The sequence below is a fragment of the Acanthochromis polyacanthus genome, chromosome 22, assembly GCF_021347895.1.
Source record: "Acanthochromis polyacanthus isolate Apoly-LR-REF ecotype Palm Island chromosome 22, KAUST_Apoly_ChrSc, whole genome shotgun sequence".
Classification (NCBI taxonomy): domain Eukaryota; kingdom Metazoa; phylum Chordata; class Actinopteri; family Pomacentridae; genus Acanthochromis; species Acanthochromis polyacanthus.
This window is the reverse complement of record NC_067134.1, coordinates 27,899,319-27,925,794: the sequence shown is the minus strand read 5'-3', so window position 1 is coordinate 27,925,794 and position 26,476 is coordinate 27,899,319. Positions and strand designations below refer to the sequence as shown.

Here is a 26,476-nt window from a genome sequence, read left to right as displayed (position 1 = left end):
CGCTGCAACGAAACAGTGACATTATGAAATATTTAACTATTATTAATATTCATTCCTTTGAAATTCCACATTTTTGCCCTGGTTTGTTGACCTTGATAGAACTAAATTAAAGAGAATCACCTGGTATCATGATGAACTGAAATAAAGTCTATCTATAACAGTTTTACTGTAATGGGTTTCCAGAAAGAGAAGACATCAGAATAAGGCTGTAACATGAAGAATGTATGGCTGGTATGACACACATGTATCATCAATTATTCAGTTTTAACCAGATCCAAAATGAATGATGAATGATGTCCACATTTTCAACATTTTTGGTGACAAAAAAGAAAAGTTAAAAATGTTTCATAAGAACATTCACAACAAAATCAACCATAATCCAGTGAAATTCACTGGATTTTGTTAGATTTTTTGTGAATGTTCTTAAAGAAAATATGATAAGTTTTACTGAGATATATGGAATCACTTTAGATATTTTTAGGATTTTTTGGAAGATTTTTACTCATTTTTGGAAAATATTTACAAGAATTTCCTTTGCAAAATTTGTTTCTTTTCAGTATTTTTTAAAATAAAATTATTAACGGAAACTTCTAAGGAATTATTGGAATTTTCTTCCTGAAGGTTTTACACATTTTCAGAAATCTCGATAATTTTTTTCTGAATTTTGGGATTTTTTTCAGATGAGGAAACAACGTTTTTGGTGCGGTACATGAGGACAACAGGAGGGTTAAATCCTGGCTTTGCAGCATGACTGACAGACCTGCAGAAATGCTGTTGTGAAGCAGCAGGGAGCCTGGTTGGGATCTGAGAGGACATATGGGGTTCTGGGTGCTGTTTCAGTGGATCCTGCTGGGCCGAGTGTTTCTCATCAGACACATATGTCCGTGGAGATTCACACTCTGCAGCCATGTGCCAGAGCACTGAGGGGCAATCAGGATTAATACCCCGGACAAATCAGCCGGCAGCCTGTGCATATCAGACCTCAGCGGGGTGCATGTCGGCACAGGAGATGAAGAGCTATATTTTCATATCTGTGAATCTTCAGAGAGCATGACTCAATCAGGACCATCTGCTGGGACGTCTTACAATTAAAGGAGGCTTCCTGCGCAAGTTAACACCTCAGAATGTCGTCCTGGACTCGTGTTTGCACAATCAGAAAACAAACGGTGTGTTTTTACAATCAAACAGTCTAAAGCAGGGGTGTCCACCATGAGGTCCAAAAGTGGTCCTCCAGAGGGTCCAATCCGGCCCTCAAAGTGGAAAAATTACAGAGAAGACATTAACTGCAGATTGTAAATTAGTAAAACTATAAATTTAAAATAGTTTCGAGACCATGACAAATTGTTTTGATCAGAAAGTAAAATATTAGATTGTTCTTTTGCAACTTTGTGTCTCATTTTTGTCATTTTTTTTGACAGGTCACCAGTGTATCACAGGACTACATACAGAGACAAACATTCACACCTACGTACAATTTAGAATCACCAATTAGCCTCAGCATGTTTGTGTACTGTGGGAGGAGGCTGGAGAACCTGGAGAAAAGCCACACATGTACAGGAGAACATGGAGACTCCATGCAGGAAGATCCCAGGAAGACCGGGACACGAACCAGGAACCACTGATCACTGTTCAGCCCCAGAAGTAATCAAAAAAAGGTTGAAATTTACTGGTTGTCCTTGAAGGCCTTCTCCCGGAGGTCCCGGTGAACCAGGCAACCCTCGGAATCCGACATCACCCTGTAAAGACGGAAACACAGCGAGGACATGGGAACACTTAAAACACGGCAAAATACAGTCCATCAAACAAATGAACTTCTGCACTGAGTAAAATGCTGTTTCCTTTAAACCAATGAGCTCATCTTTCACTTCTCTTCAGGCTGAATGTAAACACGGCTTTGAAACTGATCCGACCAGTGATTGGTTTTGGCTAAATTTTAACAACAGACAAAATTCAGCAGAAGTCTGAACACAACATTTTGTCCACATATAACCTGAACTGTGAACCATCTGGATCACATCAGGTCACTCATCTCACTGTAATGTCAGCTCATCGCTTATCTGGAAACGTGTTTTAAATGCAGGTCAATAATGTCTCCAATTCACTACAGCTCACCGTTTATATACACTACAGTAAATCCTACATTTATACAAGATAAAAAGATTACTGTGGACTTTATATGATTCATCTGACTGGCGAAAGGACTTGTGATTGGCTAAAATCTTCCATCATGGTCAGATTTTCCAAAAGTGGAGTCAGGAGGAAGTGCAGAAGTCCAGATTGGTCTCCCATCACCTTAACTGTACTATTTTGAAATTTTAGCATGGAATTAGAGCCAAATAAACCTAAAAAAACTACAGCAACCATCACAGATAAAACCTCATTTTAGACATGAGACAACAGTGGAGGTAAAGTAACACAAAATGTATGCAGCTCTAAACAGGAAGAGGCATCGCTTTCTGTCTGATTTTTAACAAACTCTCATCTTACAGATCCACATTCCTACCTTTGGTCCAGGGATTCCTGCTCCTTCGGGTCCAGGTTCTCCTTGGAGTCCAGGTAGACCAGGAGGACCCTAAACAGGACAGGACATAAAGGTAAAACACTGGAGATGCAGAAATATTGCAGAACGACATCTCTAGGTGCACAATTGTCCAGATCAAAACATAATGAGCTTTACAGGTGCTGAAACGGACTCAAGTTTAAGTTCCGCAGAAACCACACAACCCAAACAACAATAAATAGACTTCAAAACAGAATGCTGCACCCATTCAGTCGCCCTACAACAATATAAAGACGTCATGAATTGGTCAAAAGTAGGGAAAGACTAATTTAATGGTTGTTGGTTGGTATAATTGGACATTTGTGATCTTTGAATGAGGTTTTACTGCTGATTGCTGTAAAAAACAATGCACATCATCTGCATTTAAAATATGTTGAAGTTCTTGTCCGATGGTTTCCTGAAGTGTCATCAGACTCTCCTCAGGGATGCTCAAGAACAGATTGAGTAGGAAGGCCTTGTCCATAGACGAAGCCTCCTGTTGGTTGGCCAATGAGCATTTCCTTAAACGTACATTTGAGGCTTAAATAACATCAAGCAACCAAAAGAACTGCTAGAAACAGAAGGGAGCTGTTGTGGATCAAAGTTTTTTTAAGTTAGACATCCTTGGGGTTGGACATGAAGCGTTTCTAGTAAACAGGAAGTGGTGAAGAAGACGTCTGAATGAGCACCAATCCCCTCAATCTGCATTTCATGATTAGAAGCACGTTCCATTATTAAGGCTAGCTAATATTTACCCTGAACCCATACTTTATACTCCTATCAGCCTAAATGTAAATCCTGTCCTTTGTTTGTACCTCTGGTCTTAGTTAAGGAGAATATGTTCACGAGATGTTCAAAGGTGAACTACTGCAACTTTCGGCAATAAAAGTCTCTCTGATTGATAGATGGCTGGACCTGACGTCCAGAATGTGGAAGACAAAAGGCAGAAGGATGGAGGACTAGATGGAACGTCTACATGGATGGTATGGAAGTAGATTTATGAGATGAAAGATGAGCAGAGTATAAATCAGCTCCTCACCATGGGGCCGGGATAACCGTCTCCTTTGGGACCAAACGGTCCTGTAGGGCCTGGATCTCCTCGATCCCCCTACAGAAGACACATAGAGTCAAGTCCATACGTCAATCAGGCAAAGCATACACAGAGATTTACAGATTTTCAAAGCAAACTGCAGTACAGAGTGGATATAAAAGGACATGTGCTTTCTGCTTCTGTGTTGTAAAGCCTGAAAACAAGGGGGAACGTTAAAACTACAACACATGCTGGAGCATTTTATCAGCTGGAATTCTGAACAAATGTTGGCGTCAGGACAGCAGGACAGGATGTGCTTCCCCTTTTCTGACATCTTCTGTTCTTTGTAAATGTTGGGAAACGGCTTTTCTGATGAAAGCGAACACATGTGCTGCTGGATCTCATTACACTCATTAGATCAGTCAGCATCCAAATATAGACTTTCAGCTGTGAACGTGTTCACTGAAGATCTGAAACCAAGTGTGTTTCTACAGGCAGGCCTCCAAGATGAGTGTAGTCGGTGTTACCTTCGGACCAGGAAGTCCATAACCCGTCTCCCCAATCGGACCTGGAGGACCACTTGGACCAGCATCACCCTAGAAGACATTTTAGAACAGAGTGCAGCCACATTAGAAAGGTTTTAAGTCAGGGGTGTCAAACATGAGGCCCGTGGGCCAAAAATGGTCCTCCAGAGGGTCCAATCTGGTCCTCAAAGTGGAAAAATTACAAAGAAGACATTAACTGCAGATTGTAAATTAGTAAAACTAAAAATCATAAAATCATCTAAAAATCATTTCTAGACCATGACAAGTTGTTTGGATCATGAGGTGAAATACAAGAGTATTCATTGTTCTTTTGTCATTTTGTGTCTCATTTTTATCACATTTTATCTTGTTTTTTTGTCTTTTTTGTCTCACGTTTTTGTCATTTTGTTTCTCATTTTTGTCGTTTTGTGTTTCCTTTTTGTTTCGCTTGTGTTATTTATTTTTGGTTTTGTTTGTCGCTTTTGTCATTTTTTTTGTTTAATTTTTGTGATTTGTCCATTTTTTTGTTGCTTTGCAAAATTTGTTTATTTTTTGTTTTGTTTTGTGGTGTTTGTCTCATTTTTGTCATTTTGTATCTCATTTTCATAATATTTTGTCTTGTATTTGTTGTCTTTTGTCTTTTTTTGTCTGATTTTTGTCGCTTGTCTCTTATTTTTGTTGTTTTGTTTCTCGTTGTTGTCGTTTTGTGTTTCCTTTTTATCTCTCTTATGTTTATTGTCTTACTTTTGTCATTTTGTGTTTGGCTTTATTCATTGTTTTTGTGTATTGTTTCTATTGTTTTGTGCTTTTGTTGTTAGTCTATTTTTTTTGTCGTTTTGTTTCTCGCTTTTGTCATTTTTTGTCTAATTTTTGTCACTTGTCCGATTTTTGTTGCTTTGTAACTTTTTTCGTCACATTTTTATTTTGTCATTTTGTGTCTGATTTTAGGAATATTTTGCCTTGTTTTTGTTGTTTCTTTGGTCTTTTTTGTCTGATTTTTGTCATTTTGATCATAAAGTAAAATACTCTGTCATTCAGTTCCAGGTAGCTGTGACTAAATGTTCATCATCTCTCGACCTCGCTGAAATTCCACAACAGTTTGTCAGAACGGACTTGAAATGTTCCACCAAAGAAAGACTCTTCCAGTAAAAGATCTAAACGCTGCTTTAACCGGCGCTAACATCACTGTGAATAAAGTGATCATCGTCTCAACTGCCATGAAACATTTAACTCTGAAGCAGCTGTTGGTGTTGTTTTACAGATAATCAACTTTCATTTTTTAGTTATTTTTGGCCCTTTTCAGCTTTATTGACATGACATTAATGGGTTGTGTGCCAACCAGTTGAGCTATTGGGGAACCTCAATGTCAGTTTTTAACAAGAAATATGAAGTCTTTTTAGCACCACTGGCATCAATCTAAATAATTTTCACTTGCTTTATGGAAACACGCAAGAAACTTAACAGGATTTCCCAGTTCTACGGTGTAACTTGGGTGGATGTGCGTTACCTTGGGCCCACTGACGAAGCGTCCTGGTGGACCAGGAGAACCCACTCTGCCTTGAGCCCCTGGTTCCCCCTGATGGAAATGAATGCAAACCAAGTGGTTAAAATCATTAAATCATAGCTGATCTTTTGTCCACGAGGCCACAGATGAGGTTCCAGTGCAACAATGAATGAATTGTGTATTAGCTGCTGATGGCGGCCCACCTTTGGTCCTGAAGGTCCGGCGATGCCAGGCGGACCAGTCAGACCTCTTATTCCTCTCTGGCCTTGGTCGCCCTTTAAAGTCACATTGGGAAGACAGTTATTGACCTCCTCACTCATTACATGGAGGTGAGGAAAGGCCCTCTGCTGGACGTTTAAATGAAGCCATCAGGACATGCTGCTCTCTCACCTTTTCCCCCTGGGTGCCGATTCCAGGTGCCCCCTCCAGCCCCCTGAGGCCCACAGCGCCCGGTTCACCCTAAAGACACACAACACGCTGACTGGCTTTTGGTGACACACACAGCAGTGACATTGGTGCAAACAACCTTCCGACTACCTTCTGTCCGGGAGCTCCGTCCTCCCCCGGCAGCCCCGGCAAACCGGACATTCCCTGTGATCCCGGCTCGCCCTGACGACAGATTTGTGGATTTGTGTCAGTTCATGAAGCAAAAAACTTTAAATGAGATGGTTTGGTGGAGCTTTGACCCACCTTAGCTCCAGGTTCTCCAGCCCCTCTTTCTCCTGGAGCGCCAGCCTCACCCGGCAACCCCTGGTCACCCTGTGGAAGACACCAACGTTTGATTAATCTTAGACCAGAGATGTCAAACTCGTCTGAGTTCAGGTTCCACATTCAGTCCAGTCTAATCTGCAGTGAGCAGTAAAATCACAGCACAATGACCGATAAATAACTACAACTCCTAATGTTTCACTTGTTTTTTGTGCAATAAAAATACATTCTGAAAATGTTCACATTTAAGGAATTATCTTTTTATTACTAAACATCATGAACAACCTGAGATTTGTTAAGAAAAATAAGTTCAGCTTCATCAACATTCAGCCTCAGTTTATCATTTCCACATTACAGAGTGTCTACAAAGGAACACAACATTTAGTCACAGCTATCTGGAACTGAATGATCAAAATGACAGAAGTCATTGCATCAGTTTTTTATTATTCCCATCATGACTGCACGTCCAAACCTTGGGTCCAGGCAGGCCCTCCCCTGGTGGACCTCTGCTGCCTGGTGGCCCTCTGGGACCCTCCGTGCCCTGCAAGGATAAATGAAAACAGTCAGTAAAAGGAAGGCCAGATAGCAGTGATTGAAAGCTGGATGGTTGGAGGACTGTTCAGGACCTCATCCAGTGAGATTCCAGTTTGTTATCATGTTTCATACGGAGTTTGTCTGAGATGTGCAGAAAACGTAGAGCAGCTAACAGTGGACTGGAACCATATTTTGATGGTAACTAACTCGTGTTTGGATATCAGGGAGGTGACACTTTCTCCACTGACTCTACAGCTGTTGTGCCAAAACATATAATTATGGAACATATATGTCACGTTATTTAAACTATGAAGCTGATTAATCACCTCATACACTATATAAGTTTCACCCACTTTTGTTCAGTCCTCGTGCACATAAAAAAATTAAAATTTTACCAAGTCTGTTTATCTTATTTTTAGTCTAAGTGTCCCATCCCACTTCATTTAAGATAAATTCACTGAACAAGAGACATTCCAGCAGATGGAGGGACTTGTTTTAAGACAACGCATCTTAAAGATCTCGTTAAGTCAAATAATCTGGAAATTATCTTGTTTTAACTCGTGTCATCCTGTGGGTCAAATTGGCCCGTTTTAAAGTTTAAAAATGTAGAAAAAATAATAATTTTCACAGTGAAAAGTTCCACATTTTCAACATTTTTGGGGACATTTTTGAAAAATTTTTTGGTGGAAAAAAAGAAATGAAAAAAAGTTTCTTTAAGAACATTCACATAAAAATCAACCAAAATCCAGTGAAAGTCGCTGGATTTTGTTTGATTTTTATGTGAATGTTCTTAAAGAAAATATTACAAGTTTTACTGATATATATGGAATCACTTTAAATTTTTTAGGATTTTTTTGGAAGATTTTTATTTATTTATATCAAATATTAAATATTTACAATTTTCATAGACTTTTATTTTTAAAATTTTATTTCTTGCCTAATTTGGGGATTAAACATTTTTTTAAGGGAAACCTTTTAAGGATTTTCTTAATGAAGATTTTTTTTTTTTTTTAATAAATTTGGGGAATTTGTTTCGGATTTAAAAAAAAAAATTTCAGACAAGGAAACAATATTTTCTGGTGCTGTAAATGAGGACAACAGGAGGGTTAAGACACTTAAGCTTGACAATTCTGGTAAAAAAGAGCTTAAAATAAATCTTCCCAGCTCATTTTAAGATCTCAATATTCTAAATATCAGATCTTATTTCTAGAAATCTTACTGAGACATTTTTCACTTGTTCTACTGGCAGATTTTTTCACTAATTTCAAAGTAAAAGTTCTTTAAAATAAGTTTTTTTTCCAGTGTGAAGCCGAAAATCAGAATAAAAGCTGCTTACCTTCTCGCCCTGTATGCCTTGTCCTGTTAGGCCGAGGGGCCCTGGAAGACCTGGGGGGCCAAAATCTCCCTACATAAATTAAGAACAGGCATTAATGATGACAACGACATATAAATGTTGGTAGTATGATCACACTGAAATGATTTACTGCATGTGGAAAGCACCCAGCTGTAAAAGACTTTGCCAAGAACCGTTGCATTTCCTTTTGCAATGAGTATAAATGTGGTTTTACTGCAGGAGCCCATTCAGGCAGTTAAACCTTTTTATGTACATAACTCGATGACAAACCCGTTACATGCAACATTAACATCACAGGTAAACATAAAGAAAGCCCTGCAGGCACAGGTTTGTCACACACAGCAATGATCTGTGATGAACTTCACCACAACGCTGCAGTAAAACTGTCAGCAGGATGTGTGACAGCGGCGCCCACGGAAAGCTCCGTGTTTTCAAAGACCTGTGCTTTTTGGTGGTGAATGATTTCAATAAATGCCAAATGTTAACATCACATTCCAGCGATGTAAGATGAATTATGTAACGTTAGAAGTCTTTTTTAAAATCGATTCAGCGTTTCCTCGTCGTGTCCCTTTCTGTCTGCGAGCTACAGAGTGCCAGATGGCTGCAAACACATCCTGAAAGATAAAAACCTGCGTGTTTCTGTCTGACGGTGCCAGTGAAGAAGAGATAACTTTCCCACATTCATCAGCCGAAACCACGAAGCCGCACTCCTCCTACACCATCCAAGCTCTGACCTTGATTCATCACCTGCAGACGCTGACCTCCTATATAACACCACGCTGAATGCATTCAGCTGTGGATCTGCCAACTCTTGGCCTTTTTTGCAACAGGATTCTGGCTTTCTCTTCGTGCCTGTGTGAAGGCTTTTCAGCCAGGCGCCTTATTTACAGCCTCTCTGTGCTCTACCTTGTCTCCTTTGATTCCGGCGCCCGGCTGTCCTCTGGGCCCCCGTGGCCCCTCCAGGCCTCGCTCTCCCTGTGAAGGCAGAAGAGGAGAAGTCGTTGCATTCTGAGTCTTCAAATCTTAGTTTAATGTGCTGCAGTTATGGCAGAGTGAGAGCACATGCAGCACAGCGGAAAACGTCTTCTTAATGGTCTCTTTGATAAGAGCTGCAGAAAGGACAGGTCAGACTGAGGCTGAATCTTATTTTCAGTCCTCTCACTTAATCTGATATCCACATGAAACACAGAGGACAAAATGTTGCACAACACTAGCTCTGATTGCAATCTGGCAAAAAAAAAAAACACTTTATGTCAACATTTTACTGTCAAATGGTTTTACTTTTGATGGTCTATTTTCCTAAAAAAAAAAACAACTAACTTTGACTTTTTTGACACCGTCACCTAGCCTAGCCGCGCTAGACAACCCACAGCAACGAATTTAATTCTCTGCCAGGGTGGGTCTAGTTACCCTCCATAAGGCTCGAGGCTGGATGCTCCTAAAACTGGCCGGACCAATCACCATGAAGTGTAGAGTCAGAAGGCGGGCGTAACTAAGTGACGACAGAGGCGTGACGATTCTGACAGAAACAACCGGCGCACAATAAACAGTTATCTTTCCACTCGGCTTTGGCCACAGCCCTTAAAGATTTGAAGCTAAAATTCAACTTGAAAGATAAACAAAGGACGGCACTGAAGTGTTTCATTGAGAAGAAAGACGTGTTTGGACTTATGCCGACGGGATTGGCAAATCCTTAATATACCAGTTGGCTCCGCTGGTTGGGAAGCTAATGGGACTTAGCCACAATCCGGCGCTCTAGGAACTACGTCAGCCTATTCGTTGCACTGATTGGTTGTATACCTACCCAATTGCTGCAGAGTGATTTGAAAGACAACCTTTTAGCCCGCCTCCCTCTCTGTCGAGCGGCCCTAGACCCTTGTGTCTTAAGAGCTGGGTCTAGCACAGCTAGGCTAACCGTCACCTCAAATGCTGCCTGTTATTTCCTGTTAGACTTTTACTATATAAACTTATCTGTCTCAGCTTATTATTAGGCGGCAGTTTCAACATTCCTCTTTTAAAGAAGGGACACTTTTCTCCCTGAAATGTTCGTTCCATGTGAGTGATTTGTGATAGGAGACTCCAGTCTCACTTGTATCTTTGACTCATCTTTGTCATTTTATGTCGTTCATCTCACTTTTTGTCATTTTTTTTCTCGTTATTGTCATTTTCTGTCTCATTTTTCGAATATTTTGTCTTGTTTTTGTTGGGTTTATTTGTCTTTTTTTAAATAAAATACCATATTGTTCACTTCTAGATACCTGTGACTAAATGTTGTGTCTTTGTAGACACTCTGTTATCTGGAAGTTGTAATGTGTAAAGGATGAACTGTGGCTGAATGTTGTTCACACTGAGTTTGTTTTTCTTAACAAAATACAGGTTGTTCATAGTGTTTTGCTAAAAGATAATTTTGGTGATCTGACATGACTAATTAGTTTGGTAAACATGCTAAAAGCTACTAATCACCTCAGACCAAATCCAGCTGTAGCCTACAGGTCTGTGTGTTTGCTTCATGTCTTAAGAATCAGTATTTGTACAACACAGAAAAAAGAAGCAGGAGTAGAAGTACGGTGAGGGATCAGAGCATGAATCCAGGCTGACAGTTAGTAAATGAAAAGAGCGCTGCATAATGTCTGGCTCTGCAGAGAAGTCACCCAAGGACAACGGAAAAACAGAACCACACACGGAGGCAACATTTGCATGTTTTCCTCCAGAGGTATGGATTTATCACCATGACGGTACGATCCTTCAGTTTGGCACACAAGCTAAGGTGCTAATGATGTGAAGAAAAGGGTAATATTGCTGCTGAGCTCCTGTAAGGCTGGGACGTGTCGAGGCACGAAATGTGAAGAACGTTGCTTTAGAGCAGAATGCCATCTGCAAGTCCGCAGTCAAATCTGTTAAAAAAAAAACCCAAAAAACAGCACCCTCCAGGGTAAATCTCTAGAGGTGGGGAACACCTCCTCCTGCTCAGGGTGGAAACTAGCTGTTAGCATCTTCGAGGAAAGTCAGCGAGTGATAAATTAAATGAAGGTTAGTGGAAAAACTTCACTCACATTCCGGTTACCTCATCCTCTACAGCTGCCTGACGACGGCAGAAAGCGATTACATTCATCACGACCTAAACGACTTAATCACGCTTAATTTAACTGTCTACACTTATCAAAACTACAAAAGGGCTCGGCCTCGCTTTACACCTGCAGTCTAAAAGGAAGCACGCACATTTCACAGAGCAGTGATGATCAGTTCTGCAGTTACAGTGACGTAAAGTTCAGGAGTGTTTGATAGGGCTGTGAGGCAGATGTGTAAAAATATCTGAGTGTTAAACTAAGCCTGACGGATAATTCTGCTCAAAAATTAAAATGTGTTAAAGCAAGTCTGACGGATGTATGAAGTCTGGGCTGCTGATGAATCGTCCACAGCGTCTTAAATCACACCATTCCATTTTTACAGAATTTATGAGCCAGAGCTTCAGAAACAGTGAAGTCATCACCCCAAGTGGAGTCTTTAACGTAAAAATGGACCCAGAAACGTGGATTCCAGGGTGTTATTTGCATTTAATGGTCTAAATCAGGGGCGCCAAACTCATCTTAGTTTAGGTTCCACATTCAGCCCAATTTGATCTCAAGTGACCAGTAAAATCACAGCATAATGACCTATAAATAGTAGGGCTGGCCCAAATAGTGGTTTCTGGTCTCCGGATATTCGGATATATTTTTGTTTAATTTGTCTGATTCACATAAAATGAATATACTGACCTTTAGTGGACTTGTATGCATGGTCTCGAAAAGAATAAAAAATAAAAAAAAATAACTGTGGACATGGCAGGACCTGAAAAATATCAATCAATGCGCTCGGACCGAGGCGTTTGGTTTGCTCCCTTTCTTGTCAATCAAAAATCTTCCGGCTCAGGCCTAGTTACGTAGATTACGTACGCCTTGGACTTACGTGTTTTCTGAATGTGTTGCTTTGGTATAGCTTTTGCTATACCAAAGTTTTGCTCATCTTTTTTTACACAATGGCAGATAAAGATCCAGGGGGACCCAGCCGTAAAAGACAACTTCACGAGTGCTACGCAAATTTCTGGAGGGGGGCGTTTCTAAATGTTAAATGTTAAGAGGGGGGAGGTTAGAGAGGGGGGTGAGGGACAGGTTGTATGTGCGCATGCTACGTTCAAAGTCGTAGGAAATTAAATCTCCTCTAATGCCTTTAAAGACGAATATCCGAATATTCGTTCCACCCCGTAACGTCCGGGGGGGTGGGGGTGGGGGTGGGGCCCCGAACATTCGGATCCATTCGTCTGGTCTCCCGGAGACGAATTTTGCACACTGCCTTCGTTTTCTCTTCAGTTAAACTGAACAATTCCCAAACAGCGGCGGTCTTCAGCATCTTGTCTTGTGTTTATGCAACAAAGTGAAGCGTGACGTCAGAGTCAGCAGCAACCCGGCCATTCGGGTGGTGGTAAGAAACAGGAATGGAGGAGCCGAGATGAGCTGAACACGACGGGATGAGTCGATGTGGGCCGAAGGCGAAGGGAAGAGACGAGCTCCGAATATTCGTATTTTCGTCTGGGGGGAGGAAGGGGTGATCACATAGACAGACGTGTGTATATGTTTATGTGATCACAGGACGAGATGAGCCGATATGAACCGAAGGCGAAGGGAAGACAGTAACGACGAATATGAATATTCGTTCCGCCCGGTAACATCCAACCGGGGGTGGGGGGTGGGTGGGTGGATATTCGGATACCAAAATTAATATCCAGATACTGCCGTACCAAACGAATATTCGGATATTCGGGTCCAGCCCTACTAAAAATAGGACAAAATATGACAAAAACGCGACACAAAATGACAAAAGAACAATCTAGTATTTTACTTTATGACCACAACAACTTGTCATGGTCTAGAAATGATTTTAAATTTATAGTTTCACTAATTTACAATCTGCAGTTAATGTCTTCTCTGTAATTTTTACACTTTGAGGACCGGATTGGACCCTCTGGAGGACCACTTTTGGCCCACGGGCCTCATGGTGGACACCCCTGCTCTAAATGCTGCCTCAGTAGGAGTAAAACCTTCTGTGGAAGAACTGAATGTGATCATCGTTTTGGCCTGAAACTGTTAAAGACATCGATCATGTGTGACCTCAGGTAACAAAGTGGTGGGACGTGACTAAAAAAAAAATTATCCATTTAATTAGAGGCTTCATAATTAATTTATCACGATTAATCACATTTTATAAGCAAAGTTTTTAAATTCAAATACATTTTGGTTTACGACTGAATGAATGAAAAGACATTTACGTGAACTGAAAAAACATTCATTTATATTTATTTGCATTTTTCATCTGTCTGCTACATTCAAATTACTACCCAAACTTTCTTGTTGCTGACATGACTTAGTGCATCCACTTCACGGTTTTCCAAACAGACTTTATGCTCATTATTGCCACCTACTGGGCTGGAGTGTATTGGTGTGACAGAAATTCGGGAACTGACAAAGGTGTGATTAAATGTGTTATTTTTTTGTCGTCCCAGCCCTACAAACAATATTAATGTTAGGAAAAATGGTGAAAGAAGCTGAGTGTGAGCCTACATGTGACTGAGCTGTGTCTTTGTGTCTGAGCGTGATGAAAAAACACAGATGGAGGAACAGACTCTTTCTTTCCTCTCACTGAGTCATGCCTCTGCCATGTGTCAGAGTGTCCTGGCTCTCTTCCTGCGTCTCCTGCTCTGTCTTTACATCTTCTCCTGTCCTCTAGCAGGGACACTCAGTGGACCGGATCCTCGCCTCAGCTAATCACATCCATACTGCACGGCTCTATGTGAATTTATGGAACTCCTGTCTTGCGTGTGACCGTACACAGTTTCCTGTCATTACGTCCTGGAATCTGGAGTCCAGACGGGGCCTTTGGTGCAGGTCACTGGGTGGACAGGTGAAGTGAAGATGGATGCATGAAACCAGCTCAGAAGGGTTTCTGGTTTGAAGGTTTGAATGCATGAGGCTTCCAGGAAGAAATGTCAGTCCCAGGAGCTTAAAACATAAAAGATAAGAACACTAACTCACCTTTGGTCCGGGGAGACCTTCTCCTGTCGGTCCTCTCTCTCCTTGGACTCCCTGTGGCCCTTGAGGTCCCTGTGGAAACCAGAAGACATGAATGACCACAGGAGGAAGATAGAAATGATCTTTAACAAGTGACTGTTCTAAAAATCCTGTCCTCAAACGATCTGTGCTGCTGGTGTCAGGTGTATTTGTGAGGATTTTTTTTTTACTCACTGGTGGTCCAGCCTCGCCGAGCCCAGGAGGACCGGGAAGCCCTTGTTGTCCCTGGAAACCAACGTCACCCTGCAAAATGCACGAGAAGCACGAGAGAAGAGCCCAAACGAGGTGAGATGCTGGCAGGTTATTATGTTGGCGTGACTTCACTTTCCATAACAATAGGGTGGCAGCCTCACCTTGGGTCCCGGAAGGCCGATCCCTGTTTCCCCTTGGATTCCAGGTGGCCCAGGAAGTCCCCTTTCCCCCTATAAAAACACAGGCAGGGACATGTGCATGCAGGGACGAATTAACGATTGCACATATAGCCGAGTCAAACTGATCATTAGCTTTGTTTTGGTATATGCAAACCAACAAAGCAGCCCCAAGTTCTGAGAAAAACTGCTGTCGTTCCTTTAATATTCCAAATATGTTGGTCTTATTGGGGGTTCAGACTTGTAGTGTTGGGTTCCTTCATTCCTTTAGTCAAGACTTTATTGGTAAAGAATGCGATTATTCACTGAGAAGCTGTAAATCACAGCGGTGGTGTGCAGCGGGAGGGCATACGAGAGTCATAAAGAAGGCGTGGAGATATTTGTCGGCGCATACCAGCACTTTTACCCCCCGTTCCCTTAACCTTTCGAGCAAGTTGGGACAACGTTTAAAGTCAGACATTACCCTGCCATTCAGGTGATATAGGATGACAGCCAGACTATCAACATGAACATTCTTCCAAAATAATTAAGGAGGGAACAGTCGGTGGGGAGTGTGGGCTCATGGCAGAATTGGCAGGTAGAAGAGGAGAGAGGGGCCAAAACGTACGAACAGACAAATAAGCTGACAAGGTAATAACAGACGAGCTACCTGAGAGCCGCTCCAAATGTTCCAGTGGTGATGGATCATAATTCATAAATAAGTGTTCAGATATCACAGGCTGAGCAGTTTGTAGAACATACATGACATCTGTGACACTTTTACACCAGTGCAAAAACGTCAACTTGTGTCAAACCTTATTCCAAGAAAACAGAGAAAAGACTTTTCTCCACTCTGCCACACCACAGGTACTTTGATCATTCATTGTCTGTGTTGCTGACATGAATGCGCCTTTTGTTACAGAGTCTTAATGCAGACCAGACTGGAAATCACATCATGTACCCAACCAAAGATCCAGGGCTCCTTCCATATGCATCTGGTTTTGAGACCTTTGATGAATATGTTTGGGCAGGAGGAGTGGAAAAGCCAGTATAGGGGGTCCTCGACTTACGTCTGAGTTCCGTTCCAACAGATCGATATAAGTCGATTTTCGCCACAAGTCGGAACTCCGGCGAAAACGTATGAATGGAGAAGGAGCCTCAAAACAGTGGAAGGGACTCTCACAATGAGGTAAAATGAATAAAATACCTTCATTTTAAGGTTTCATTTTACTCTACATCTGTTTATGAACACGAGGAGGGCGAAGAGTTTCAACGGGAGGGATTCACGTGCATAAGTCTGACTTACTGGATGTGCACTGTGAATATAAGCCTGCCACAAGATGCAAACATCACACAGCTTTGGATTGGAAACGACAACAACCGCTTCTGGGCTAGCAACCTACCTCACTAAAAACATCAAGTTTTCCCAAGGATTCGGATAGAGCCGTAGGCAGCGTTACCAATTTAATAACAGTGCTCGCCTCCCTGAATATACACCACCGTTCAAAAGTTTGGGGTCATCCAGACAATTCCATGTTTTCCAGTAAAACTCCCACTTTTATCCATGTGCTAACATAACTGCACAAGGGTTTTCTAACCATCAATGAGCCTTTCAACACCATTAGCTAGCACAATGTAGCATTAGAACACAGGAGTGATGGTTGCTGGAAATGTTCCTCTGTACCCCTATGGAGATATTCCATTAAACATTTAGAGCTAGAATAGTCATTTACCACATTAACAATGTCTACACCGGATTTATCATTCATTTAATGCTATCTTTCTCTTAGTTTTTCAAAGACAATGACCCCAAACTTCTGAACAGTAGATGTTCCAACTAAACATTTCCACTCATCACTATTTTGCGAGGACACTCTTGCTTCACTCAAATAAATCCAAACAAGTCACAGCATTTTTTCCCCTTATAGCTGAATGATACGGAGCCATTCTGTGCTGTATAATGGTCTTAAAATGCATGACTGCACACACTAACGTGCATTAATATGCAAGCTGACAAGACCTAGATCAGACAGGCTCAGATCACAACACGCAAAGCTTTCTGCATATTTAATTTCATACTATTTAAAAGCGCCTATATTGAGTCCATCAAGAGTAACTTAATAGATGCGTCTCAAAGGAAGAAAGAGTGATCTACAATCTAGTATTTGTCTTCAGCCTCTTTCTCAGCAGGTAAAACTGTCATTAGGACTTACACACGTGGACAAAATTGTTGGTACCCCTCAGTTAAAGAAGGAAAAACCCACAATTCTCACTGAAATCACTTGAAACTCACAAAAGTAACAATAAATAAAAATTTATTGAAAATTAAATAATCAAAATCAGCCATCACTTTTGAATTGTTGATTAACATAATTATTTAAAAAAACAAACTAATGAAATAGGGCTGGACAAAAATGATGGTACCCATAACTTAATATTTTGTCGCACAACCTTTTGAGGCAATCACTGCAATTAAACGATTTCTGTATTTGTCAATGAGCGTTCTGCAGCTGTCAACAGGTATTTTGGCCCACTCCTCATGAGCAAACAGCTCCAGTTGTCTCAGGTTTGATGGGTGTCTTCTCCAAATGGCATGTTTCAGCTCCTTCCACATATGTTCAATGGGATTCAGATCTGGGCTCATAGAAGGCCACTTTAGAATAGTCCAACGCTTTTCTCTCAGCCATTCTTGGGTGTTTTTGGCTGTGTGTTTTGGATCGTTGTCCTGTTGGAAGACCCATGACCTGCGACTGAGACCAAGCTTTCTGACACTAGGCAGCACATTTCTCTCCAGAATGCCTTGATAGTCTTCAGATTTCATCGTACCTTGCACACTTTCAAGACACCCTGTGCCAGATGCAGCAAAGCAGCCCCAAAACATTACTGAGCCTCCTCCATGTTTCACCGTAGGGAAGGTGTTCTTTTCTTCGTATGCTTGGTTTTTGAGTCTATGAACATAGAGTTGATGTGCCTTACCAAAAAGCTCCAGTTTGGTCTCATCTGTCCAAAGGACATTCTCCCAGAAGCTTTGTGGCTTGTCAACATGCATTTTTGCAAATTCCAGTCTCGCTTTTTTATGAGTTTTTTTTCAGCAGTGGTGTCCTCCTTGGTCGTCTCCCATGAAGTCCACTTTGGCTCAAACAATGACGAATGGTGCGATCTGACACTGATGTACCTTGGCCTTGGAGTTCACCTTTAATTTCTTTGGAGGTTGCTCTGGGCTCTTTGGATACAATTCCAACGATCCGTCTCTTCAATTTGTCATCAATTTTCCTCTTGCGGCCACGTCCAGGGAGGTTGGCTACTGTCCCGTGGGTCTTGAACTTCTGAATAATATGAGCCACTGTTGTCACAGGAACTTCAAGCTGTTTAGAGATGGTCTTATAGCCTTTACCTTTAAGATGTTTGTCTATCATTTTTTTTCGGATGTCCTGGGACAATTCTCTCCTTCGCTTTCTGTTGTCCATGTTCAGTGTGGTACACACCTTTTCACCAAACAGCAGGGTGACTACTTGTCTCCCTTTAAATAGGCAGACTGACTGATTATGAGTTTGGAAACACCTGTGATGTCAATTAAATGACACACCTGAGTTAATCATGTCACTCTGGTCAAATAGTTTTCAATCTTTTATAGAGGTACCATCATTTTTGTCCAGGCCTGTTTCATTAGTTTGTTTTTTTAAATAATTATGTTAATCAACAATTCAAAAGTGATGGCTGATTTTGATTATTTAATTTTCAATAAATTTTTATTTATTGTTACTTTTGTGAGTTTCAAGTGATTTCAGTGAGAATTGTGGGTTTTTCCTTCTTTAACTGAGGGGTACCAACAATTTTGTCCACGTGTGTAAATCTTGTCCAGTCCATGCAGTTTTTGTCTTGGATTTGATGGTTCTAGTGTGTTTGAGCTTATTATCTTGAAGCAGGATGATGGTACGGCCACCATAAGGACACAGCCAGACTAAATATGTGTGTTTACATTTCAGCTTTCTGCCATCATCTGTTCCATCATCAATCCTGATACGTGAGCCAGACCCAGCAGCAGCCGTGCATGCTTCACTGATGAGGTCCAACGGTTGGTTCCGACTCCCTACATTTCTTGTGCTGTTTTTCCTCAATCGCGTGTTTGTTTTCTGCTCTTACATGCACCTCGGTTCTTTCTTTCTGCTGGTGTTTGCCTTCTAGCAACACCTGTCAGTCAGCGGTTAACTTACAGCTGCACACCTGAAACCGGGAGCCTTTTCTGAGAAACAGTAAAGTGAATGTGCACTGTGAAGACTGTTTACTGAAAGGTGATAATCAAATCTAAGCACCTTAAAAAATTGGCCTAAACTTCAAATTTGATGATTTTGTTGACTTGTTTGAAGACAAATGAATGTGGCGTGTTGCAACGACTCAGTGGAGTTCAAACTTCTTGAACCGTGACTGGAGGCGTGTTGACCTCGGTTGGAGCAACTAATCACTGATGACAACTATGTGAACTGAAAGGATTGACAACAAACTAATTAGGGACTTGTGAAGTCCCTGTGTAAAAACAAATGGCCCTACAACCAGCCATAGACTGCATATTTAAGATGGACACTGTGACGCTACCAACTGGTTTGAGGACGACGGCTTTCAAGACCTGAATTTGGGTTTTTGAAGCTGGATGTGATGATGGAGGCGACAGAGAACTTCAGGACACGACACATGGCAATAAGGTAGCACTAAAACACTAAAACATATCTTGCTTTTTAATCCATCCATCCATTATCTATACAACAATTAATCCTCATTAGAGTCATGGGGGACTGGAGTCTATCCAAACTGTCTTAGGGGCTCGACACACGGGAGGTGACAACAGTTGCGCTACATTCATTTTCTATGGGTGCTGTGTGACGAGACGAACATCGCTTTCCCCCCTCCCAACAACGCGACGGCGACATTCGTGCATGTGAAATTTCGCGCGCGTTCACGTAGACGTGCACCCGCTGGCTTGCGACGCGATACAAGAAAGTTGAAAAATGTTCAACTTCTGTTGCTGTCGCCTGGAGCTTCAACCAATCAGCGAGGGTTTCACTCACTGACCAATGAGCTTACAGCATGTTACACAGTGCAGTCCGCTCCTATCCATTAATGGTCCGCTTTGGAAAAAAGTTCTGGGCTAAGGCGAAAGTAGGCCCGGAATTTTTCTGGATCTTTTTTGAGATCTGGCATCAAATGGTGGCATTCTCAATGCTCTTTCTGAGTTTGCAATATGGCATGGACCCAGGGTCATTTCTTTCTTTTAAAAGCCAATGTCAAGAGTAAAATTCCGGCTAAATCAAGCAATATCTTCTGGCTCATCATCTTTATGCTTTTCTGTCATGAAACTCTTTGAAAACGTAAAAAATCCCTCCAATTTCACAGCCAATCAGAAGTGAGGGAGACAAGCGATCTGTGCTTTTGCACAGCGCGCCGTGTGTCGCCGTCGCCTGCCGCTGCCAAGTATCGCGCACCGGGTGTTGAATCCATCTCCTGTTGCGATGACTTTCACATTCCCCCCTCAACTGTCGCTCCCCGTGTGTCGAGCCCCTTAGGGTGAAGGCAGGAGTCTATGAAAGGGCTCCACATACAGACAAACAATCACGTATCTACGGACAATTTAGAGTAACCAATTAACCTCAGCATGTTTTTAGACTGTGGGAGGAAGCCGTAGAACCCAGAGTGGTGATATAGGGTATTGAGGGACTACTTCCTGTACAGCCCAAATAAGAACACACACTCTTTAAGGTCAAACAGTCCCGACACAGCAAGGCGTGACACCATTTAGTCCAGCACCATCAGGACTTTGGTGAACTTTTGGACAAGTTTGAACAATCTTTCCAGGCAGCGGAAAGCAAATAAAAAGTTACAGCAAAGGGTGGACACGGTGACACCTCCCAGATTTAGTTTCACACGTCCAACAGTGAGTTCAAGACTGAGGAGAACTTACTTTTCTACCCATCACACCCTCAGGTCCGATGTCACCAGGTGGTCCAGGCAAACCCTAAAGTATGAACAAATATGTGAGGGTTAGAGTTCAGGTGAATGGAATGTCCAGTCAGACCGTCCACCTGTCAGAACTGGATGTATGGTGGTCTTAAGAGTTTTTCTTTGGACTTGACTGCAAGTGAAAGTTTTTAAAAATCACTATAAATGAGTCGTAAATCTTTCGAACTCCAATGTGAACACGTGATGCTAAAATAGGCAGAAAGAAAAGTAGATTCAACCTGAAGTCCACGGTTTCCTCTTGGGCCAATGGTGCCTTCAAGACCCTGGAGAAAAATGGGAGATCCTTAAGCTTTAAAATCCAAGATGGTCATCAGCAATGCTTTTATCTCTCACATTAAAATACAGTGTGATTAAAAAAAGGTAAAAGAACATGGAGAAAAATGTTAACATACGACTAGATTAAAAGAAAAACAGATATCATTTTATAAAGGTCAGAAGTTTATCGTAAATAGATGAATCATTTCTAGCAATAAGAGGGAAAAAATAAAGGAAATTCAACACTTAAAGGGCAGCATACTCTGTCTCCTTTAATTCCAGGTGTGCCACATTCACCTCTCTCTCCCTGAAAAGGAACAAAAAACAGTTCAGTGATGGCATTAGCATGGTGTTATTCTGCAGAATTTCACACGTATAATCAAAAAGCAGTTTAATATCCCAGCTAGGATCAGGTTTGCAACATCGAATGCCTCCAGATTTACGTAATTAAATCACTTTTGGGTTGAATTCCTTTAAAAAAAACACAATAAGCAGCGAATGATCCTTGTAAACAAGCTTGACGTGAAAAAAAGGAGAAGAAAACGGCTTTATGTTTGTAGTGTCTCAGCATTTTATCACGTCTGGAAAGCAGCGTGGGAAATCCGTTACCGTGAGAAACCATAGGAACGCAGAGACCACAGAGGAATCCATACGGTACCTTCTCTCCTTTGTATCCCGGCTTTCCCTGTGAGGACAGAACAATTTAGTTAAGTCAGAAAGAGACAAGAAAAGAGCATAAATGCTGCCACACAGACCACAGAAAAGGAATTCTTTTTTATGCTGACGACAAAGAAAACAAAAGCGATTTTCATAATGTGCCCGTCAGTCTTATTCTTCTCCTCCTCCAGGTCATATTCTTACATTTTTACATTCCGTAGTGACATTTTTTGGAGTATTTTTATTTGCTTTACATCAGTACACTGGAAAAACTACCCCTCTCAAAACAAGAAAAAAAAACTTATTTCAAAGAGCTTTTATTTTGAAATAAGTGGGAAAAAATCTGCCAATAGAACAAGTGAAAAATGGCTTGGTAAGATTTCTTGAAATAAGATCTGATATGTAGAATATTGAGATCTTAAAATGAGCTGGGAAAACTTATTTGAAGCTCTATTTTACCAGGATTGTCAAGCTTAGGTGGTTTATCCCTCCTGTTGTCCTCATTTATGGCATCAAAAAATATTGTTCCCTCCTCTGAAAAAAATCCAAATCTTCAGGAAAAAAAATTCCTAAGAAGTTTTCCTTTAAAGTTTTCCTTTTTAAAAAAAATCCCCAAATTTGGCAAAAAAATTAAAAATCTAAAAATTGTAAATATTTTCAAAAAATGAATAAAAATCTTCCCCAAAACATCCTAAAAATATTTAAAATAATTACCCATATGTGTATATATATATAACAGTTCTAATATTTTCTTTAAGACTATTCGGGAAGAAAAAAAATCCATTTCGCTGGATTTTGGTTGATTTTTCTGTGAATGTTCTTAAAGAAACTTTTTCTTTGTATTTCTTTTTTCCACCACAAAATGTTTAAAAATTTCCCAAAACATTTCTGAAAATGTGGAAATTTTCACCATGAAAATATATTTTTTTCCACATTTTTAAACTTTTAAACGCGTCAATTTGACCCTCAGGACAACACGAGGGTTAAAACACGCTAATTTCAAGATTATTTGACTTAACAACATATTTAAGAGGCATTGTCTTAAAATAAGTCCCTCCATCTGCTGGAATGTCTCTTGTTAAAGGAATTTATCTGAAATCAAGTGGGATGAGACATTTTGACTTAAAACAAGACAAATAGACTTGGTCAGATTTAGAGGTTTTTCAGTGTACAACCCTTATGTCCCAATTTTTAACAACATGTATTGATTTGTGTCCAAACTACGACAATAAATTGCTTAAAAGTGCAATAAATCGTTCTTGTTTTATTCACATATATTTCAAAATACAAAAATTGCACAACATCCTGTGGTCTCGTTTAGAAAGATTTTTGTTGTGTGCGCTTTATTGTATATTTTTACGAACCCGTAACTGCAACTAAAGAGCTCTCTGAGACCTGGAGAGTGTGTGAAATGTTGGTCTGACTCCCCAGATTTTAAAAGCAAAAAGAACGATGGATCCATCTAATCTGGTTTTAAATCTGTCACCAATCAAAAATACGCTCACCTCTGATCCTTCCCGTCCTGGAAGTCCACTCAGACCGCCCTCACCCTGCACAGAACAGGATTTTGGTTTATTAGGAAAGCTAACACACACTGTCTGCACATAAATTAACAAAAAAATGGAGGTTTCTGAGCATTCAGCACCTTCTGTCCTTTTGGACCGGGGCTTCCATCCTCTCCAGGACGACCTTTTTTACCCTGCAGAGACATTTACATGAGAAACATTCAGTGGAGAGAAAAGAAAGCAGCTAGCAGAGAAATAAACGACAAACTGGTACAAAACATTCAGTAAAGCGTTGTCATTTTGGACAATTTTCCAGTCATTTTGGACAAGTTTCAAGTCATTTTGGACAATTTTCAAGTCATTTTGGACAATATTTGAGTCATTTTGGACAAGTTTTAAGTCATTTTGGACAATTTTCAAGTCATTTTGGACAATATTTGAGTTATTTTGGACAAGTTTCAAGTCATTTTGGACAATTTTGAGTCATTTTGGGCAATTTTGAGTCATTTTGGACAAGTTTCAAGTCATTTTGGACAATTTTGAGTCATTTTGGGCAATTTTGAGTCATTTTGGACAAATTTCAAGTCATTTTGGACAATTTTGAGCTATTTTGGACAATTTTCAAGTCATTTTGGACAAGTTTCAAGTCATTTTGGACAATTTTGAGTCATTTTGGACAATTTTTCAGTCATTTTGGACAAGTTTCAAGTGATTTTGGACAATATTCGAGTCATTTTGGACAATTTTGAGTCATTTTGGACAATATTCGAGTCATTTTGGACAATTTTCCAGTTATTTTGGACACGTTTCCAGTCATTTTGGACAATTTTCAAGTCATTTTGGACAATTTTGAGTTATTTTGGACAATTTTCCAGTCATTTTGGACAATTTTCCAGTTATTTTGGACAATTTTCCAGTTATTTTGGACAAGTTTCCAGTCATTTTGGACAATTTTCAAGTCATTTTGGACAAGTTTCAAGTGATTTTGGACAATATTTGAGTCATTTTGGACAATTTTCGTGTCATTTTGGACAATTTTCCAGTTATTTTGGACATGTTTCCAGTCATTTTGGACAATTTTCAAGTCATTTTGGACAATTTTGAGTTATTTTGGACAATTTTCCAGTCATTTTGGACAATTTTCCAGTTATTTTGGACAAGTTTCCAGTCATTTTGGACAATTTTCAAGTCATTTTGGACAAGTTTCAAGTGATTTTGGACAATATTTGAGTCATTTTGGACAATTTTCGAGTCATTTTGGACAATTTTCGTGTCATTTGCAACAAGCTGTATGTCAACTTGGATCACTTCTCACCATCCAATTATTCATTTTTGAGTCATTTCGGACACTTTGAGTCATTTTGGACAAGTTAATTCTATACTGATCCATCTGCTCCTCTGGGAGATTCTTTAATATGTTCAGTAGCTGCAGATCCATGCTGTACTTTCATGTAATTAGTCAATAATAGCCTTCATTCTTCTTCGTAGCTGTTATATTTTCTGCCTTATGCCATAAAGAGCTCTTTTAGAACACGTTTCATGTCCATCGTGGATAAAGGTCGCCGGGTTTAGGAGCAGATGAGTCAGAGGGACTGCAGTCGTCTGGCTTTTCTCTGCTTCTGTGGACTTTTCTTATCTTTTAAGCGTCTCTGTCTGCTCACATCGCCTCCATCAGTGCTGTCCCCTGATGTGAAACAGCTTTTGTTCACAGCGTTACATTGAAAGGGGGTAATCGCTCCGTTCTCATCCTGTTAAAACACATCAAAGTGAAACCGCAGCGTCTAATTGCGGCTGACCTTCTCCGTGTGATGAAAGGAATGATCGTAGCACGACATGCCAAGAAAGTCCTGCAGGTAACGTCTCATCATCCCATCCCGTGTCCTCAAACAATCCCGACCACCAGGATTCCTACGGAAGACGTGAACCTGCTGCTTTCACGTCTATTATCCAGCCTGTTCTCCATAAACTATAGGAGGAATGTGCGGCATTCCTCTCACTGCTGCAGGGAAACAGATCCTCCAAACCGCATGATTTACTGAAGCCCGACCAAACCCTGCAATTATGCAGCCTGCCGGCATTAGCGGGGCTCTGGTCGGCTATACTGGTCTTTATGATGCTGCAAAATGAGCTATATTGTGAGTAATTGTCTTTGTGTGACATGAGAACAATACATGTGGCTTAAAAAATAAAAAAGTGGGTTTTACTGTATGGAACACCGAAGTGAAGGAAGTTTCATGACAGTTTTTACATGAAAATTCTAGTAATGAAATATTTCTTACCCTGTGGGTCAAAAAACGAGTCATTCTGGACAATTTTCTTGTCATTTTCAACAGGTTTTAATGTCAGATTGGATCTTTTCTCATCATTTTGGATCATTTTTATGTCTCTGGGATAATTTTCGAGTCATTTTGAACCATTTTCTCATCATTTTGGATCATTTTTGTGTCTTTGGGAACATTTTCAAGTCATTTAGGTTAAATTTCATGTCATTCTGGACTAATTTTAAGTAATGATGGATCATTTTCAAGTTATTCTGGACAATTTTCTTGTCATTTTCAACAGGTTTTAATATCAGATTGGATCTTTTCTCATCATTTTGGATCATTTTTATGTCTCTGGGATCATTTTCAAGTCATTTATGACAATTTTCTTGTCAATTTCAACAAGTTCTATGTCAGCTTGGATGTTTTCTCGTCGTTTTGGATCATTTTTGTGTCCTTTAGATAATTTTAAAGTCATTTAGGACAAATTTCATGTCATTCTGCACTCATTTTCTGTAGTTATGGATCATTTTCAGGTCATTTTCAACAATTTTCTTGTCATTTTCATGAAGTTTTGTGTCAGCATGGACCTTTTCTCATCATTTTGGATCATTTTTGTGTCTCTGGGAACATTTTCAAGTCATTTAGGGCAATTTGATTCATTTTGGACAAGTTTTGAGTCATTTTCAACAAGTTTTAGTAGCCGCTCTGAGCTTTTCTTGTCATTTTTGGATCATTTTTGTGTATTTGGGATCATTTTCAGGTCATTTAGGTTAAATTTCATGTCATTCTGGACTAATTTTAAGTAATGATGGATCATTTTCAAGTCATTCTGGACAATTTTCAAGTCATTTTGGACAAGTTTTGAGTCAATTTGGTCAAATTTGAATATCAGCTTGGATCTTTGTCATCTTTGGCATTAACGGGGCTCTGGTCGGCTATTCTGGTCTTTATCGTGTTTCAACATGAGCTATTTTGTGAGTAACTCTTTGTACGACATGAGGAGAATACATATTATAATAATGCTACGATTAAATGCTCTTTTTGATTTCCAACTACTGCAGAACTGTGTTGTTTCCATGAAAATGTCACAAGCTGGTTTTGCAAGCAGCCGGTTGAAACTGAAAATCCCTCTGCAACTTGTT

The 26,476-nt window shown here is 40.3% G+C and overlaps 1 protein-coding gene across 1 annotated transcript in view; it reads right to left on the bottom strand.

The window, feature by feature from the left end:
* Positions 1 to 26,476, bottom strand: part of LOC110961685 (collagen alpha-1(XXVIII) chain-like) — a 47,093-nt gene that overhangs the window by 9,807 nt on the left and 10,810 nt on the right. Inside the window, exons 6-26 of the mRNA XM_051943292.1 lie at positions 23,211 to 23,264; positions 23,071 to 23,115; positions 21,567 to 21,593; positions 21,171 to 21,215; positions 20,872 to 20,916; positions 20,595 to 20,648; positions 14,648 to 14,716; positions 14,469 to 14,537; positions 14,259 to 14,327; positions 9,100 to 9,168; positions 8,176 to 8,244; positions 6,778 to 6,846; positions 6,288 to 6,356; positions 6,135 to 6,206; positions 5,988 to 6,056; positions 5,801 to 5,872; positions 5,601 to 5,669; positions 4,097 to 4,165; positions 3,579 to 3,647; positions 2,504 to 2,572; positions 1,668 to 1,736 (exon numbers count right to left, since the gene is read on the bottom strand). Of these exons, the coding sequence (XP_051799252.1) occupies positions 1,668 to 1,736; positions 2,504 to 2,572; positions 3,579 to 3,647; positions 4,097 to 4,165; positions 5,601 to 5,669; positions 5,801 to 5,872; positions 5,988 to 6,056; positions 6,135 to 6,206; positions 6,288 to 6,356; positions 6,778 to 6,846; positions 8,176 to 8,244; positions 9,100 to 9,168; positions 14,259 to 14,327; positions 14,469 to 14,537; positions 14,648 to 14,716; positions 20,595 to 20,648; positions 20,872 to 20,916; positions 21,171 to 21,215; positions 21,567 to 21,593; positions 23,071 to 23,115; positions 23,211 to 23,264 (1,311 nt within the window). The remainder of the gene's footprint in view (positions 1 to 1,667; positions 1,737 to 2,503; positions 2,573 to 3,578; positions 3,648 to 4,096; positions 4,166 to 5,600; positions 5,670 to 5,800; positions 5,873 to 5,987; positions 6,057 to 6,134; positions 6,207 to 6,287; positions 6,357 to 6,777; positions 6,847 to 8,175; positions 8,245 to 9,099; positions 9,169 to 14,258; positions 14,328 to 14,468; positions 14,538 to 14,647; positions 14,717 to 20,594; positions 20,649 to 20,871; positions 20,917 to 21,170; positions 21,216 to 21,566; positions 21,594 to 23,070; positions 23,116 to 23,210; positions 23,265 to 26,476) is intronic.